Source organism: Mytilus trossulus, chromosome 9 (genome assembly GCF_036588685.1).
Source record: "Mytilus trossulus isolate FHL-02 chromosome 9, PNRI_Mtr1.1.1.hap1, whole genome shotgun sequence".
In the NCBI taxonomy this organism is placed as follows: domain Eukaryota; kingdom Metazoa; phylum Mollusca; class Bivalvia; order Mytilida; family Mytilidae; genus Mytilus; species Mytilus trossulus.
Window position 1 is genome coordinate 58532326 of NC_086381.1, and position 19666 is coordinate 58551991.

The following is a 19666-nucleotide window of genomic DNA, read 5'->3' on the forward strand; positions in this document are numbered from 1 at the left end:
ATTCCATATGTTATATCAAGTAGTTTATTATGTGATATGATGCCCCTTTTTTCTAATGTCCATCCCCAGTGTGACTGCACTATAACTCGTCATACCTTGCTGGACTTGTTTCGTTCTCTTGTTTGGTATAGCGTACACATTGTCCACTGCGTGCGGTATTATTGCATCTAGTTTTTCACTGCTACATGTTCCGTTAGCCTCTTTTCCAATTTCGTCATAGATACCATTTGACATGTATGTATTGCTTGCGTCTACCATGACGGGGATACTTCCATTATGGGGACCGCCATTCTTTTGTGCTTTCTGAAATACAAAAAAATAAAAACTAGTTATTCACTGCCATTTCAGAATTGATATCAAGACTTGAAACGAATGTTTGGTTAAGATACATAGGTACAGCAAACCTTCTTATAAAATCTATTTATCAATCTAAAAAACATTTCCAGTCTGCAAGGAAAATATTGTTTATTTTTTTAATGTAATTGGACTTTGCACTATAGCTATAGGAACAACAAGTAGTACAAGAACGGTCCCTTGTGTGCATTGTCTTTCGGTTGTGTGTGTGTGTATGTGTGGTGCAGTTTCAACTTTATTAAGTAGCTAGTTCTTATGTTGTTATGTTACACATATCTTACGCTCACAAAAAACATATATACGACATTGTCGTATATATGTTTATGTGCTTGGCCTATATGCCAGGAGCCTTAATTCAGTGGTAGTCGTTTGTTGATTCTAGATGTAGTTTTCTATATTTCTCGTAAATGTTATAAGCCAAAACGAACAAAAATACCTATGCTGTCTAAAAATTTCGAAACTGTTTCGAAATCAAGTTTTATTTGTGTGCGTGGGTTAGAAATCATCACGCAGTATAGTTAATTGCCCAAAAGAGACTTTCACAAGAGAACATTACGACCTTTGAACCAAGAACAACAAAAGGAGAAATTGCGTAACTAATAACTATTATTCCGCGGATATTAATAAATTAGAGGGTTTCATAGACATGGTATTAATTTTAAATGTCACACGTATTCAGCTCTGCTAAAATTTCACACAATAGTAGATCGATGGGGATAGATAAAACTTTTTAATGTACATGTCAGCAATTTTATGATATCAATTTGAAATAGATTCTATGCAATGACAGATATTTTTGACGTTTGAAATATATTTCCAGTGACAGAATTCATTGCCGATTGAAATAGATTCTCTGAATTGTCGTAATGAAAACACGCATGCATGCTAACTTTTGGATAAAGGTTCAAGTCTTATATATATAGAACATTTCATTCTGGATTTTTTTCGGTTTTTGCAGTGCCTTGTACAATAAACATGCAACAAACTATATTTGTCTAATTCACCGAATTTTCCATAAATAACTGAAGATGTATCTGATATCTAGATATGCTACTGTATAGAAATAGACATTTAAAGAATGGATGTCAATATTAAGGGGTGAACCTAAGATTAGACTTCAGTCAGGGATCGAGATACAAATATTAAACACGAGGAATCAGTCACAATAAGTCTTGTTAAAAGAATACAGTTAAATAGGCCAGTCCCATGCCCTTAACAAATTTGCTCAATTCAAATACATGTATACTGTCTAGGTGGTCTCGTGGTTGCGTTCTCAAATTTTGATCCCTATGCCTTTACGGATAAGAACAAAAACAGGTCGACTCATAAGAACAACAACGTGTGAAAACAAGCTGATTGGTATACTCATTTTACCCTACTATTCAAAATCTATTGATCACCATGTCGGACTTGTACATGTAAAACAGCTTTAATTTTCCAGATGGTTGCCTGTATGAAATTATCAGCCTCACCCGCAACGTAGAGATTTGACTACCGAACGTGAAGCTATCCTACCTGCTAGCTAGGTCTATTTAGCAAGCAGCTAGGCTAGCATCACATTCAGTAGTCGAAAATCTACGCAGCTCTATGTAGCTGCTACGATATTGAACGCAACCCAGCATACATTTATTGCACTTAAGGTATTACCGGTTCGGGCAAAGTTGTCTATGGCATACTCTAATGCCGAGCAATGAATGAATGGCAGTGATCAGTGAGTGACACTCTATTTTGCCAGTTAGAAATAATAATTACTTTTTTTCTGAGAACCTTTAAATATTCAAAGAGCTTGTATACTCTTTTTAACAAGGCATGTGTCATGCATGATGCTCACATTCATAAAATGCACCTCTGCATGTCTAAGTAAAATTCAGTTTCATTCCGACAGACCTTCAAAACGAAGGATTTCATCTCATGCGAATACCCAATTCGTTCCTTGTAAGATATTAAGTAGAAATTAAGTCAGGGACTTTAAAAGACTTCGCATGTTAAAAACAGAGCATATAAATTACTTTCAAGTGCTAATATTTTCTCTGACCTTGAAAAGAACCCAACAGACGAAGGTCAGACAAGGTTTTCAGTCTCGTAATTTACATTATTATGTCGGAATAATCTGGTTACCAAAGAAGTTAAACATTTGTTTGTACGAAGATTACATCACAAGTTGCAATAAATTACATGAACATTTAATTCATCTCTGTTTGCATAAGGGTGAAAAAGTGTTTTCTACAAAGTCGTCCGTATGTTTTAAAACTAGATTCGGAAGTGCGGTTATAACGAATTTGGCACACAATGTCGGAGAAGTGCTAATTTACAAGTCTTTTTACATGCAAGTTTACAGTTTTAATATCGTTAATGTTTGTTTAGGCATAATACATGTATTTATAGTAGATTTGGAAACTTTATAATATTAATGATAGTATTACAATATTCCTGTACTTGATAGTATACATGTAGTACATTTAATATCTAATAATAAAGACCATCTCAACAACGGTAACGAATGGGTTCCACACAAAGTTGGTGTCTGAAAAAAATATTTCAGTTCATTACATGATAATTGAACTTCATCGGCTATATAACGCAAAGTTTTCACTATTTGTACACTCATGCCTATCAAAGGGCTACTCAGAAATAATACTATATATGTCACCTGACGGAGTTTTCAGTAAGGAGGGCCCTCATGGGGTTTTTGATTATGTGATTACTTGGCCGTTTTTTTAATGATTATTTGATTATTAAGCCAAATATTTCATGATTATTTGATTACCTAGGACTGTATTTTTAGTTTATGATTATTTGATTACTAAAGATAAGCAAATATTTAATGATTATGTGATTATATTGGCAAAAAAATGGTGATTATGTGATTACTAGGACCCCCCCATGAGGGGCCTCAGTAATATCCGAAAAGAACTTTCATGTCAAACCTCTTGAACAGAATATACATTGCATGGTGTTTTTACCGCACTTGATCATACAATGACCAACTTAAAGGAGGTTACACCATGCTATAATGACTTTCTATTTAGAGGGGGGATGAGGGTGAAATAATTTTTGACTCATTTATTTATTGAAAAACGTTTGACCTATCTTCTCAATTATTCCAAAAACTGAAAATGTCAACACTTTTATATATTACGATAAATGCATTTCGATTATTTCCAAAGTGTCAATAAAGATTCCTGTTTTAGACAGAACAGTTCCAACTCACTGAAATATATAGCTGCCAATTCCGTAATTAGGATCATCCATCAACATTGCGAACAATGTACAATGTGTACGAACGACGCGACATTTCACTGAAGGTGAAATTTAATTATATTTGGAAAATGATGATGTCGGACTGCTCAAAGTTCAGTTTCCACAATACATTACAGCTTAACATATGTTAAACCTATATACATGTACATGTATTTTACGCTCTTGTATTAAAACTGGATACAACCCATTAAATTGTTAACTCATTATTTTATTTCAGTATGAGAGGGTATGAAGGGGTTCCTTAATTTCTATATCGATTGATTTTCAGCACTATTCTCTATTGTTTTGTTTTGACTTCTTTTTCTCTATTTTACCCATACCCCTGATTTTCTGTCTATCATTCTCAGTTTTAGATAAACCGCATCCTCACAGTATAAAGCTATACGTTATGACACAGTGAGAGTTGTCAGGTTTTAAAGTATGAAAAGAGGGTAACTGACTGACCAATGTTTCAGCTCTAAGCATTCATGATAAAAATACAAGTCGAACGAATCCTGCAAAATCGCTACGTTACTTCTGTCAATGTGTTATTTATGAAGATGAAACTCAAGTTGTGTCGCATACATTTGCATATGAATGTTGAGGCAATAACAAATTTATATTTCTTGTTTTTTTTTAATATTTCAAATTTGCTCATTAAAATCGTATAAATATGCAGGGCTAAATGTCAAGTAACTGCATTTGTTGTCACTTTGACAAAATGCATGAAGATCAATAAAAATGTTTTTTGTTTTATTTTTCAGTTCTTATATCCTGATGATCGATCAAACGTCAAACATCTACGTCCTTGTTTACTGACCGAGTTTCCAACATTTGGTTTCGTATTGGGGGGGGGGGGGGGGGGCAGGGGAAGCGGGTCGCTTCTTTGGCTGTCAGTGGAGCCCCATTCATGCAATTTTTTGGATCCGCCAATGAACATATATATAGTTTAGTGAATAATAGTTCTGTAGATAAAAGGTTGCCGCCGTCAATTGACGATTTGATGGTCGCTAATGCATTTGACTTGAGACGCGTAGTATGCCAATTGTGGGTTTGATGGTTAGTTTTCGCCAATGAAAACAATCAGATAAAGATTGCATTAGAATTCTGGTTCTAAAGATATAACTATTGGAAGGTGAAGCCGTTGTAAAAATAAATAAAGATATATATATATAAAAAAAGAGACTGTTATTGTATTACTGATATATCATACTTATTTAAAGGCGTTAGGGTAATATTTTTCAAAAGCTCACATCTTGTACGTCCTAAAAGAAAAGGACACACAACTGATTTCGTAACGCCATTTTCATCATTTTGTGTGCACAAATCATATTACCCATAATCCTTTGAATTCTTAAACGGCTAACTGTATGATGGATGATATAAATTGTAAACACAATTATATTACCAAGGATGCATGACACTAAACAAAACTTACAGTCATCAGTTTCATCGACTGTCGTCTCCTCCTACAGTATTTACTGGCAATAAAACCAATTACAAAGAAAACAATGGCGGCAATAATGGCTACAGCAATAACAATTCCAATGGACACTTTATCACTGTCATCAGTCTGAAATTAAAGATGACAGTTATTATAAATGTGAAATGCTCTTTTGGAAATTTACTAATCTCAGTCGGAAGTAAAAAATTCCGTCTCGGTGGCTTTTTGGTTTATTTATTGCAAACATATGAAGAGACATGGCTTTCTTGTGCCGAGGAATCCAAAAGTTGAAGCAACTTTCAGAATTTTAATATTTATTACATAAAAACTATGCTATTGTATTTGTTAATGGATACAACCTGTAGTTTCGCACGATATGATTCATAATAAGTGTTTGTACACTTTATTGTTTCGTTATGCATGGGTTGTAATATTAACCCTCTGTGTTTGCTTTCGTAAGATCCAGATTATGACATACAGATATTTGGGAATGTCTTGTTGCACATGATTGCAATGACGTTACGCACGATATTGCGTCCCAATTGGTAACGTCAAAATTTGACGTTTTACGTCGGTAATCGAGTATACTTTGTTCGTTTTGATTGTAATCATTTTTGATCGATATGGATACTTCAAAGTCTTGACTATGTATGAAATATTTGCTACTGGTAGATACGCAATCAAATGAACTTTTCGGACTTCTGATTCGGCTTGTGTTGTATTTTTCTTTATAATTATTGTAACTTTAATTTTTTTGCTCTTTTCTTTTTAGTTTCTTTATCTCTTTACAATATTTAATTCTCTCTGTCTCGGATATGAAATTCTTCTGTTCTGTTAATTTTTTACCTATTTATTGACAAATTACCATATGTTTTTTTTCATTTTAGATAATTATTCATTTTCTATTTGATTATAACTGCTTTTATATATTGCAGTTCTTATCGTGGTTTCTATGATTCTATCTATTTTCGAAATTTGTAATTTGGTTATTTTGTATTGTCCTCTGATCTTAAAACATAAAATCGAACCGTACTTGTTATTTAAAAACAATGAAATATCGTTCATATATCATAATTTTTTTATGATAATACGAACTGCTTTCAAATTCGATGGCCTAGGAGGATGATTGGCCTTATTAATGAGTTCATATAAAGTGATAAAAAGCATGGTAATTTTAAGTATACGCTGGCGAGATTTGTTCGACTCCGATCCTGATCGACAGTTATTGCAACTATTTTAACTTAAGGTCGCCTGATGTCCGGCTTCTCCTACCTTTGATGACAGGTCAATAAAGTACAACAAATGTCGCTTATACATGATGTGGTGTTTAACACAAAAACAAAGAACAAACTTTTAGAAATAATTTGAAACACATATATGTATAGCGTCCCGAATCGAAAACGTTCAAAACGTAAAAAAATTGCTCGGTGGACAAACTTGCAAGACATTTGATTTGTTAAAAAACGAAGTCATTTCGACTTAACAGCTTATCAAAAAGTATGTTATCGTATTGTGGGGTGAAAGCACAATTACGAAAAAGCACTGTTTTATATGCTACAAATTGAATATTTAATAAAATGTCGTTGAAACTAACAGTGTTTTTGTAAAAAGCGGCGAAATTCGACATTGGACAATCTTGCAAGACATTTTCCCGAGGCCAATGCGTTTTTATTTGTGGTACGAGTGCTGTAAAATTCCGGATTTGAAATGGTCTATCTAAGCACATTTGTAGGAATAATTTATAAAAACAAAATTTTATATCATCTGATATTTTAAAAAGCGATAAATTTTGATAACTTACCATTTTCAGAAACCTGACCATGGCGAGGAATATTCATTTTTGAAAAAAAAAATGTACTGTTCGATCAACACAAAAAAACAGCAATGGTGTCATGAATTATATAAGAAGTTTATCTTTCATGCGAATTTTCGCGGATTTTAAACTTTTTATTATACCACAAAAATTCCCGCAAAAGTTATTTTGCGAATGATTTGTTACGTCTGACACGCTTATTTTTGACGTTTTGGTAATATTTGTATCATTATTTGAAACTATTATGAAAAGTTAAAGAATATTTTTAATATTTTTGGAAACAGTAATACCTGCCTAATCTATGGATATACATTTCATAAAGCTGAACTAGTTAGTTTTCATAGAAGAGCTATTTATCAAATTGCTCTGTCGCATTTCACGGTATTGACGCAATAACGTGCTTAACGTCAATAGTTTACTTATATCGTATGTATATGTAACTGTTGCTAGTATTTTAGTTAATTAAAAAAAAACTTACCATAGCTGATTTTCTCTCCGCTATAGCTGACCTCGAAGGTGCTTTGTTTTCGTCTGAAAAAAAACCCCAAACTTCTTTCAAACAAAAAAATCTAATTACTCCGCTTCAAGCTAATATTGGACTATGTGTGAACAAAACTATTCGAAAATCATTAAGATTGTTTACAGAAAAATTCCATTTGATAAACCAAAGATCATATCACAAATTTCCTTAAATTTTCATATCAATATGATAGTAATACTAAATCACGTTGAACTTGATAAAAAAGTCATTATCTGTTGTTTTTTTTCTTTCAAACAACGAGTTTTTGTATTTATTTATCAGTATCAATATTTTTCTGTGTGAAATAATACTATAGCGAATAAACTGACATTGTGCACTCCGTCTGGTTGATTGAAATGTATATATATAATTCCATGTAGATTTCTTTTAATTTGGTAATGGAAATCAACTAAATTTGATGCATTGCATGGATATGTTTTTGGAATGGGGTTCAAAACGTTCCTTTTTTTTGTCTCTCTTAAACTATTTACAATTACGGAATTAAAAGCTACGCAGTATTTATTTAAATGCATTGGCCAGCCCTCATCTCAGTTTTTTCATTCTTGCTTTTCTAAAAACAACAAAAGTTTGTAAGCAAGTTTTCCATTTTAAGCAAATTAACGCCATGTTCATTTTTATATGACTCGACTCGTATACGTTCGTGTTTCTTCTTCTTATTGAGTACTTAGCATTGACCACGAGTGAATCTGATAAATTATCAACAATTCAATCCAGATTTGCTTGCAATCCAGTGGCAAATATTTCATTCATATTCAGAACGATATATGGCAATGGGTTCAAAATATTCACTGTAATTGCTATGTTATTATCTTTTTATTCAACCTTTATACATGATTCGTGTCGTGAACATTCTAATTAAGGTGTCAATTGTATGTCTGATAGCTGGGAAATATATAAATGAGGGTCTTGATGAGTGTGTACTTCTTTCCTTAATTTTTTTCTTTCTTAAATTTTAGGCCATTTTTTTTATTTTCTTTATTCTTTTTGTCCATTATACCCTTCGTCAAACAATCAGTTAATCTACAAATTGAGTTGTTCCCCTTTGACAAAAATAACATATTCTACATTAAAGTTGTTTCCCTTAGCCAAACACCACTTGTTTAATATAATACAAAGAGTTGTTTCCCTTTGTCAAAAAAAAAGTTATTCTACATTAGAGTTAGTTCCCTTTGCCAAAAATAATTTATTCTGTAATAGAGTTGTTTCCCTTTGTCAAACAAATATTAAATTGGTTCCAAAGCCTGTAATTTGAAAACAGACCATTGATCTTCTTTTTGAAGTTATTACAATTACAACGTCTAATACGTTTTATTACTAAATATGTTTGGTGAAATTAAGTCGTCCTGAATTTATATTTCTTTTGAAGTGAATGGGAAATTTATATTTTTTATTGCTTGAAAGACTATATGAAGCCTGTCAAAGAAACGCTAATTAGTTCCTGATACAACTGAGTGACATTATATTATACTAGGTTTGTGGTTTAAATCAATCAAACTATTTCAATTTACCACATTTGACTTAGCTATATATTTTTCTTTAGCGTTAGTGGTCAATGTTTAAGGTAGGTTACAAGTAGAAGCGAAAGCGTTTCCATAAGCGAATATTTTTTTTTCTTTTTGTCGACCCGACAGGTGACACAGTATACATACACAAAAACCCAAGGAGTCGTGATTTACCAAAAGATAAAAAATAAATACACTTCTCCATTAAGGAACAGCAACGTAGCGTAGAAAGAAAACACATACATTTGAAGGGGGAAAAATGAGAAAATAATACTCTATAGACTATATGATATGAACCTTTCGAACCTTCAAAAGATTAAAGATAAATACAATGGTAAAGGTAACGCAATTTATATTTGACTGTGTGTTTTGTTGTTTTAAACATTTTGTATACGTTTCATAACATTTGGTTGAAGCAACCGAAAGTTCGAGAACGGAAAGCAATTGTTGGACGTGAGAACTGATAGAAGTAAGGACGGACAAGGATAACTCTTAGATATCGACAAAACATTTGTATACCTTTGGGATTTGTTGTTGGTTGGTCAAGTTGGACAGGGACGTAAACATTTTCTTCATTGTCTTCTTTATTCGTTTCATCTCCTTTGGCTTCTGTTATTTTAATTCCAACACCAAAATCTAATTCTTTTTCTTTTTCTGTTGTTGTTGTAACCGGCGCACTTGTTGTAGGTTTTACTGTAGTCGTAGTTGAAGGTTCAGTGTCATTTTTTAATGATGGTGGTTTTCCTGTTGTTATTTTTGGAATCGTTGTGGGGTTGACCGAAACTGGTATCAAATCCTCATCTGATACATTGTGAGATGATGGTGGTTTTCCTGTTGTTATTTTTGGAATCGTTGTTGGGTTGACTGAAACTGGTATCAAATCCTCATCTGATACATTGTGGGATGATGGTGGTTTTCCTTCAAGAACTATTTGATTCGAAGTAGGGATATCTAAAATAACCTCACCACTCCCTTCCGTTTCATTTTCGGAAGCAATCAATTCAGCGTTTATGATACTGACATTTTGAGGCAAAACCTCAAAAGATTCGTCAGAACCAGATCCGGGTTCTTCTAAGCTATCTAACATAACACCGCCCCCATTTATATTTAAATTTGCCAGGGGGACTTTTGAACAAGATGTCGTAAAACTTTCGGTGTCAGCCTCAATATCACATGACTGACATTTTGTATCACTTATAGTGGAACATGGAGCGTCTGAATAATGCCCAGGCGCACAGACGGAACAAACAGTACAAACTGTATTCAAATGGTCATTTTGTGACATAAAATGTCCGGATACACACTTTGCACATATTGTATCATGGGTATTATTATCCCCGCGATCACATATCTCATTGACATAAAATCCTGCTTTACATTTTCGACACTCTAAAGGAAAGTTTCCAGTCCAGACTTCACTGTACATCTGTGGAAAGAAAATTAGTTCATATTTTAATGCATATAATTAAAATACATGTACATAGATTTATTTATATCCAGATCATAGATATCAATCAATCAAATTAATCAATCAATCGTTCACTATTTAAAATCATGACATGAGTTTTGCCTTTTTTTTTTATATCAAGGCTAACAATGAAACGTATTGTTTACAAAGATTTACGTGTATTGTCTGTTTTAGCCCCGGGGTTCGGGCTAAGTAAACGAAACAATAAGAACTGTGTATGTATACGCCATCTCTCCTATAAGTCGAATTAATTATAGCACGTGCGAGTCCAAAAAGAGTGCAGGGCATGGAAGTCCAAACAAATGCAGCACATGAAAGTCCAAACAAGTGCAGCACATGGAAGTCCAAAGTCTCCAAACCAGTGCAGCACATAGAAGTACAGCACATGTTAGTCCAAACCAGTGCACCCCATGTTAGTCCCAAAAAGTGCACCACATGTTAGTCCAAACAATTGCACTACACATAATCTTTATGGCCAAAAAAAGACAGCATACCAAACTATTGAATTGTTTTACATTGTCTTATCGGGGCCTTTTATAGCTGACTATATGCGGTATGGGCTTTGCTAATTGTTGAAGGCCGTACGGTGACCTATAATTGTTAATGTTTGTGTCATTTTGTTTATTTGTGGATAGTTGTCTTATTGGCAATATATCTTTATTCTGACAAACCTTCGTAAATACAATGGTATACAGAAGTTACATGTAATAAATAACACAGTTATAAATTAGAGAAAACAAAATATGTACACTATTTACAAATACATGTATAAGTTGAGTTTAGCCAGGAGAACACACACATGAATTAATATGCCTTATAAATGTACATAGCTTTTTTAAATATGATTGTTTTTTCATATTCATTATTTCCTTAAATTTAATTATATTTGGATAATCAATATACTTTTTAGCGATATACTTTTGTCTTTCTATAGCCATAAATTTACACTTCATTACATAGTGGAATTCATCTCCAGGATCTTTTAAGTCACATAGTTCGCATATTCTTTTATCGCTCTGAATTTTTTTCCATCTTCCACTTTCTATAGGTAATCTGTGGTTAATGAGTCTAAATTGACACAAAGTATAAATATCACGGGGTTCCAAAATGTCTAAATACTTTTCGAATCCGAAAAGTTCCTTAAAAAGGCGATAATTTAATGTTTTTGAGCTCGTTTGAATATCTGAGTACCATGTTTGTTTAAATTGATCTTGGAGAGATGTTCTTACAACAGTCTTTAACCAAATTTCATTTACACAAGTTTGAGATAACCATACATAAGATAAACCAGTTTCATTAAGGATAAATTCTATACATTTCATCCAATAAAGTTTAACATTATTTAAGAAATAATTCATGGGGGCTTGAATATATCGTTATTTTACTACGGGTTGGCCCTTTATGACAAATATTTTACCCTGAGCGATAGCGAGGGGTAAAATATCGGCATAAAGGGACAACCCGTGGTAAAATCTAGATATATTCAAGCCCCCATGAATTATTTCGATTCTGATAGGACAATAACGGCATTTTTTTTTGGATCGTAGCGCTCTAGGTGGAGGCCATTGTTTGCCGTTCCCATAAATTAACGCACTTTTAGATTGGCGTTAAAGAACGGAGCAAACAGAATAAGTGACATGCTCAAACTATTCACAAAACTTATTTAGATAGATTTGGATGAATTTTAATGATAACTTACTTAAATGTATTCTATGTACATAAAAAAATTGGGCTTATACCACATTTTAGCATCGTTAGTTTACGTTTCCTTGTTGTGATGATTTTCGGTATCAAAAGCGTGTTTTTTCCCGTAAAATGCTTTAATTATAACGTCATCATTCTATGACGTCGGGTACTTCATTCATAAATAAACATATGACGTGGGAGTACGATCGGAACAGCCAATGCAATATATTCATATTTTACCACGGGTCTGTACTCAAAGCGTTTGAAGGACGTCATGATAGAATTCCATGATATAAACTAAACATTAATTTGTATGCAATTGCTGATAATTTACTGGGATTGCTAAAAATCAGTTTCGCCCAGTATGAAATCATGCGAACCTTGATATCTAAACTTAAGAAATAATTCATGGGGGCTTGAATATATCGTTATTTTACCACGGGTTGGCCCTTTATGACAAATATTTTACCCTGAGCGATAGCGAGGGGTAAAATATCGGCATAAAGGGACAACCCGTGGTAAAATCTAGATATATTCAAGCCCCCATGAATTATTTCGATTCTAATAGGACAAATACGGCATTTTTTGTAGATCGAAGCGCTCTAGGTGGAAGCCATTATTTGCCGTTCCCATAAATTAACGCACTTTTAGATTGGCGTAAAAGAACGGAGCAAACAGAATAAGTGACATGCTCAAACTATTCACAAAACTTATTTAGATAGATTTGGATGAATTTTAATGATAACTTACTTATATGTATTCTATGTATATAAAAGATGGGCTTATACCACATTTTAGCATCGTTTGTTTACGTTTCCTTGTTGTGATGATATTCGGTATCAAAAGCGTGTATTTTCCCGTAAAATGCTTAAATTATAACGTCATTATTCTATGACGTCGGGTACTTCATTCATAAAAAAACATATGACGTGGGAGTACGATCGGAACAGCCAATGCAATATATTCATATTTTACCACGGGTGTGTACTCAAAGCGTTTGAAGGACGTCATGTTAGAATAATAGGATAACGTCCTAATTCTCCATATATAACACAATTCGGGGTAGAAGATTTAAGATGTAGTAGAAGTTTACAAAATTTCAAGTGAACCCTTTCTAATATATCATTATTTCCAAATCCCCAAATTTCACAGCCATAAAGTAAAACAGGTTTAACCAATTTATCAAATAAATCTAATTGACAGCTTATGGATACGCCATGCTTTCTCCCCTTTTTGATAACTTCATACATGGCTCTCGTCGCCTTTTCTGCGAGATGCTTCTTGTTTGCTTTAAATGAGCCATTTTTTGAAAAATAAATCCCAAGATAATTAAACTCATTTACAATTTCTAAATCAGTATTACTATAATTAAATTTAAGATCAGCAGGTTGTCTACCATTGCAAAAAATCATGATTTTAGTCTTATCTACATTGACTTTCATTTTCCAAACATCACAATATGATTCGAATTTTTCTAATAACATATCATACCACATCTTCTGATTTATATGTTCTTAAAAACTTATTTGAAGGTTGTGATCTTGAAAGCAGTTATGAAATATCAATGCTATTTTCAAACGTCATGTAACAATTGTCATTCATTATGATAATTATAATGCAAAGCACATTAGCATTGGTTAGTTTATAAGGTCATTGAATCTGGAACTATATATAATATCTCAAATAAAAACGTCTCAAATGACAAAATGATCTTATAAAAGCTCACCTAATTCGCATATTTAGACATTTATGTACAAATAAATATGTCATCAACAGGTTTTTTTTTCAATCAAAGCCCTATGCATCATTTAATATAAGAAGTTGACGCTTGAGTAAACAAGGATACAAGGAAACGATATTTTAATATATTAATATAAGTTATAGAAATCATAAAAGTGACTAATTGTCATTTAATTCATACACATCTATTACGCATTACTTATGATCTACAAAAAATCATTTCGTTGTACAATAAAATATAAATAAATACAACAAAAATACGACATAAAGAAGATATAAGTCAAATGAGTCAATATATAACTTTTGGTTCACGTGTCTTGTTCAGTCTCTGATAACTATTGCTTTAAGATAATCCAATTATATCCTTGAAAACAACACAGCCTCTTTTAGACAAATGATTCTCCAGGAGTTGGCGAGTTAGATGATTATCGGATTTAAATATTAATTTCAGTTTTTTTTTGGTCAAATTTTCGAATCATACAAATCGGGAGAACCATGATTTTTAAAGGTTTTTTTCCTATATAGAAGGGGGTGAACACCCTCAGTCTTGTCCTGGAACTGCCACTGATGGCATACACGTTGCTGTAATACAACATTTTATGCTAATTTTTCGCTGGCAAGGAAAAATATAAATTTTAGCCCTGTTGACCTACTGTTGCTGTGTCGTTTCTGGGTTGCTGTCGCATTGGTGCTAATCTCGTAGCATTCCCCCTCCGAAAATTGCTTGATGTGAAAAAAGAACAATTTTCTTAGAAACAATAAGATGTGACATAATTACCAATGAGAAAACCTTCCACACGGTACCAAATGACATGGAAGTTAACAAGACTTAGTATAGGTCACCGTATTTATTCCTCTACATTTTAAATTTGCGCAGCAACAAACCGTTTTCGCTTATCAACCTTAAAATATCATAATTGCATATATACTTTCCTTTTATCTTGTTTGCATTAACGTATTAGACACAACCCGTGCTTAAAGTAGTTGTTTAAAAACATAAAAGTCTCAATTGACCTTCATGACCCTAGAGAAGCGGATAAGATTAATTTGGATAAAAAAGATTTGTTTCCTGGTCATTATGGGCATCTGTCTTGAGAAGGAATTCTGATAAAACACATTTTTTGTTATGGTTCATTGCAAAAACGTATAAAATCCAAAACTTAAGTGGTTTAGATGGTCAGTTATACTGTATCTTGATACGTGTTTAGTGACATCTGCATCAACATCAAAGAAAACGTTGAAGCTTCATGATGAAAAAAAAACAGTGTTGAAAACGTTCAAGCGACCCCAATCGAGATTAGATCTAGGTACAAAAGCCATTGAAAATGAAAGAGAACCATTATTAATTGCTGTTGCTAAGCGATGCTGATCAATTATCAAGCGTCCATTACAATCACAATGTCTGTGCTGGAGCAAAATAATTTGAGTATTCTTCAAGAAAATCAATGTTTTCTTTTTCTCTTTAAACTCAAAAACTAATTAAATTGTTGTTTATTGCAATGAAACTTTTTTTGCAATGATACATAACGTCAATAATATAAAATAATTTCTGATTTTATCAACCGCGTTTCCTGTTGTACAGATGTATTGTGGGAAATTTGATTGATCTGTATCAGAAATTGATTGTTTTCATCTCAATTAGCTGTATGTTGTGTTATTATAGTGCAGTAATTAAAAACATAAAAAGTGAATTTTAGTCATTTTAAAAACAATTTTACAGTCGACTGAATCATCATGACGATATGAAATATAAGATATGAAATAGTGATACAGTTTTGACAACATCTACAGCGTGTTTAAAAATAGCGTTGCATATATATATTTTCTTTAAATGAATACTGAGGTGTATACTTTTTAACTGTTACAGTAGTTATCCTTTTTTATGCGACAACTTCAATCCTCTCCTTTGTTTATTTGATCACTATATATAAGAAACTGGTAGTGCTATTTATAATTATATGTAAATCTAATTATATGTCCGCAACATTTTGTGGTTGAAGATATCTATTTATCAAGCAGTCTGTAAAAAGATTTTTGCAAGGTACAATGTCACAGAGACATGTCATTTATTTTTAAACTCTTCCTGAGACTACAAATATCAAATGATCGTCCCCTGAAGAATTATGGGTACTCATTTGTTCATCAGATGGAAAATAGACATTGCTTGCTGTTCGGTGTGATCTAAGGCTCTATGTCGAAGACCGTATTTTGACCTATTATAAGGGTTTACTTTAAATTGTGAGTTGGACGGAGAGTTGTCTCATTGGAAGTCATGTCACATTTTCCCATTCTATTGGTTCAATAGTTTTCAGAAAGTCTCTGTTTGAAAATCGTTTTATACAGGTCAAGAACTGAAGGATGACGAAATCAAAAATTAAAGGTTTTCAATATAAAAATGAGTTCATAAACAACTTAAGTTTTTTCAACCTTTGTGTTTAAGTACATTTGTTTATAGTTCTATATAAATCTATTGTCCGTTGAAGACTTTGTCATGTGTCCATTGGTATTTGGTGGATACATATTTTGTACATGTAGTTGTCTCATTTAAAATCATACCAGGTCTCATTAACAATTTATTATGTAATTAAAAGATAGCCATCAACTTAAGAATACACTTCGATAAAAAAAAAATGTACATTTCCAGACAGGAAAACAATAGTTTATTTAATATGCAAAACATATTTATATAAATGCCTCTAGTAAGGCCTGTGATGGGGTTTGTCTGGTAATATCTTAATCCAATATACAATGTACTAAAAACAGAGGTCAAATAAAAAATATTTTGTATGAGTAAAAAAATATTGCAAAGTATTTCACATAAATTAAAAGAAAATAATGTGACATCAGTAATCAAGTAATTTCCTTACAAGACGATAATTAGTACTTATACGTAATAAAAGATCCCCCTCCCCCCATACTGAACCTCAAAGTCTTATATCATGACTTTTTCAGTTCTGTTAAACATATTAAATTTACAATTATAATTCAAACATTTAAAATCAATTCTTATTGTAATGTGTGTATAACTGTGACGTGACCTTAAATATAGGTCAGTTCTGTCGCAATATGTGTATAACCGTCACACGACCTTAAATGTAGGTCAGTGTGTTACCTATTATAAATCTTATACTTAACCGGACATAACTTGTAAAATCCGGCCATCGAACTTATTGATTTATTCTATGTCAGAATGTCTTTTGAACTACGTGTCCAACTTGTGAATCATAAGGATCTGGGTAGAGGGTCTTTAATTTAAATATGTATCCATTAAAAAAATATATATTTTTATTATTTTATATTTTCTGTCCATTATTCTATATCCTTTATATTTTAGCAACCCATTATTCTCTTTTCTTTTTGCTTCATTTTGCTTATTTTTCTCTATTCTGTATTTTGTTGCCTTTAACTTGCACTTGTTTCCCTATTATTCTCCATTATTTTTGTCTATTTTTGTCTATTCTTAATTTTGTTGCCCTGTAAAATGCACCCTACCCTCCACATTATTCTTTATTCTGTAAACCCAAATCTTAGACCCCTATCTTATTCTTTGAAATCATAACAATCAGGTCAAAAAACGCATTTACACTTTACGATTTTTCAATGTCAGAATGTCTTTTAAACTCAATGTTCAAATTGTATATCATCCTACTTAGTAAATAATATATTGATATAGCAGTTTTTTAAGTGAATCGATAAACTATAGGTCCAGAAAAGCTATTTGTTATCAAAGTGCCACTTAAAAACAGAATAAGCTGTTAACATCAAAGACAATACACTAAATCGATGGAGGGATACAAGTATACGATTCAACATATAAACGAGAGAGATGGGATGAATGACACAGGACAGCAACCCGAAAACACGCAACACTAAAAAAATGCATTAGCATACGACTAAGACTAAGTGCATTGAAGGCAGATGAAGACATACTTGTATGGTACATATCATAACACATTACTTTACAACAATCGTTTTGGTAGACGTGCAATTATGATACATTCTGGTTTTTCTTCTTCTTTCTATACATGTGGCATACCGGTGGCAGTGGCGGATCAAGAAAATCATAAGTTGGGGCCCGCTATCTTCCTAAGACAGGGCCCGTACCAGTCATACTTCAGTGATACCTATATACATGTATAAGCAACCACATTTATCTCCAAAAAAAGGGGGGCCGGGGTCCCTGTCCCAACCCAAAATCCGCCTCTGGGAGGTGCATTGAAGGCGTACCAGCCCCCTTTAATCGCAAAAAAATCTTATCATGTTTTTCACGATTTATATAATTATTTAGCATACAATCGTCTAAAATTGTTTCGTCTCACTTCGCTCATTAGTATATAATCTGTTTAATAAAATTACGCCCCCTTTCAAAAGTCCTGGACCAGCCCGGTCCTGATCATTGCCAACAATATTAGAATCTCGCGTGGGCAATCTATTGCTAACAATACCGAACTAATCGTGCACTTTACAATCTGCAGATCATTTACATAGTTATAATCAAATAAAAAATTTGTCTGCACAGAAGTGGCAGCGACGTGCATGTTTTAAACGAACCGTGAAACTAGACGAAACCCGATTTGCATCATAAAAATGGCGGTGTTTATTTTTGTTGTATTACACAATGTCTACACAGTAAATCAGCTTTATCTTTATTGGAATAAGTTGACCAAAGAAGAGAAATGTTTTGTTACGGAAATAATAAATTAAACGTGACATAATAATAATGTTATATAATCTGAGGCGTACTTTTTAAGATCATAAATATCGCTTCTTAATTATGACAGGTTTATAAATAATAAGAAAATGTTGTGCTATTGAAAATAAGACCCGGCACTCTCCACAAGAGACCAAATGACACAGGTGAAAAAAAACACTATTGGTCACCGTACGGCGTTCAATGAGGAAGCCCATACATCACAGTTAGTATATTCCTCGAATACATCGTTGAATAAAACCTTAGCCCATAGTGGGGCTAAACCATGTATATCCGTGCGTTGCTATCCATTAAGTTACCTTGGGAACTTGACTGGATTTTTCGCTAGATTTATCAACTTTTTCTACGGCACGGCTTTGTCGCGCGAAAATCTATTTTTACTTTTGTTCACATTTATATCCTCAAATATCCTGCATTTTATGTTGCAGATAATTTATGTTATCATGCCTTGTGCAAAGTCATTTATGTTTACCATGCCAAGTTATTCTCCAAAAACTCCTACCCCACCCCTATCCCTCCTTAAATAAAATGGTCGTATCCTTAAAAACCGCATCGCGTATCTGATTATAAAACATCACACCAGGACAATAAAGGATTTGTGTAGGCAGCTGTTTTGGGGTAGGAATCTAACATCACACCCGGACAATAAAGGATTTGTGTAGGCAGCTGTTTTGGGGTAGGAATCTAACATCACACCAGGACAATAAAGGATTTGTGTAGGCAGCTGTTTTGGGGTAGGAATCTAACATCACACCAGGACAATAAAGGATTTGTGTAGGCAGCTGTTTTGGGGTAGGAATCTAACATCACACCAGGACAATAAAGGATTTGTGTAGGCAGCTGTTTTGGGGTAGGAATCTAACATCACACCAGGACAATAAAGGATTTGTGTAGGCAGCTGTTTTGGGGTAGGAATCTAAGGTTAGGGCAAACAAACATAATCTTTTTAATGGCCCCAGTTTTCTAAATCATGCCTTCTGTTAATATGTCTTAATTTCTCATATCAAATCTATGAAACTGACAAGCTAATTGATTTCAGTTACATTTAACGGACAGTTATTGCACCTGTTTATTTGGCATGTACAAGACAATGGGCAGTTGTAGGTGTATAGTACTACGGTGGTCAGCTGTCGAAATGCATATTTTCTCAGATACTTCAGTGGCAGA

General features: G+C 33.0%; 1 protein-coding gene across 1 annotated transcript in view; it reads right to left on the bottom strand.

Moving 5' to 3' along the window:
* Window positions 1–19666, bottom strand: part of LOC134683170 (uncharacterized) — a 37550-nt gene that overhangs the window by 3077 nt on the left and 14807 nt on the right. Inside the window, exons 2-5 of the mRNA XM_063542288.1 lie at window positions 9414–10320; window positions 7330–7382; window positions 5033–5167; window positions 96–303 (exon numbers count right to left, since the gene is read on the bottom strand). Coding sequence (XP_063398358.1) covers window positions 96–303; window positions 5033–5167; window positions 7330–7382; window positions 9414–10320 — 1303 coding nt within the window. The remainder of the gene's footprint in view (window positions 1–95; window positions 304–5032; window positions 5168–7329; window positions 7383–9413; window positions 10321–19666) is intronic.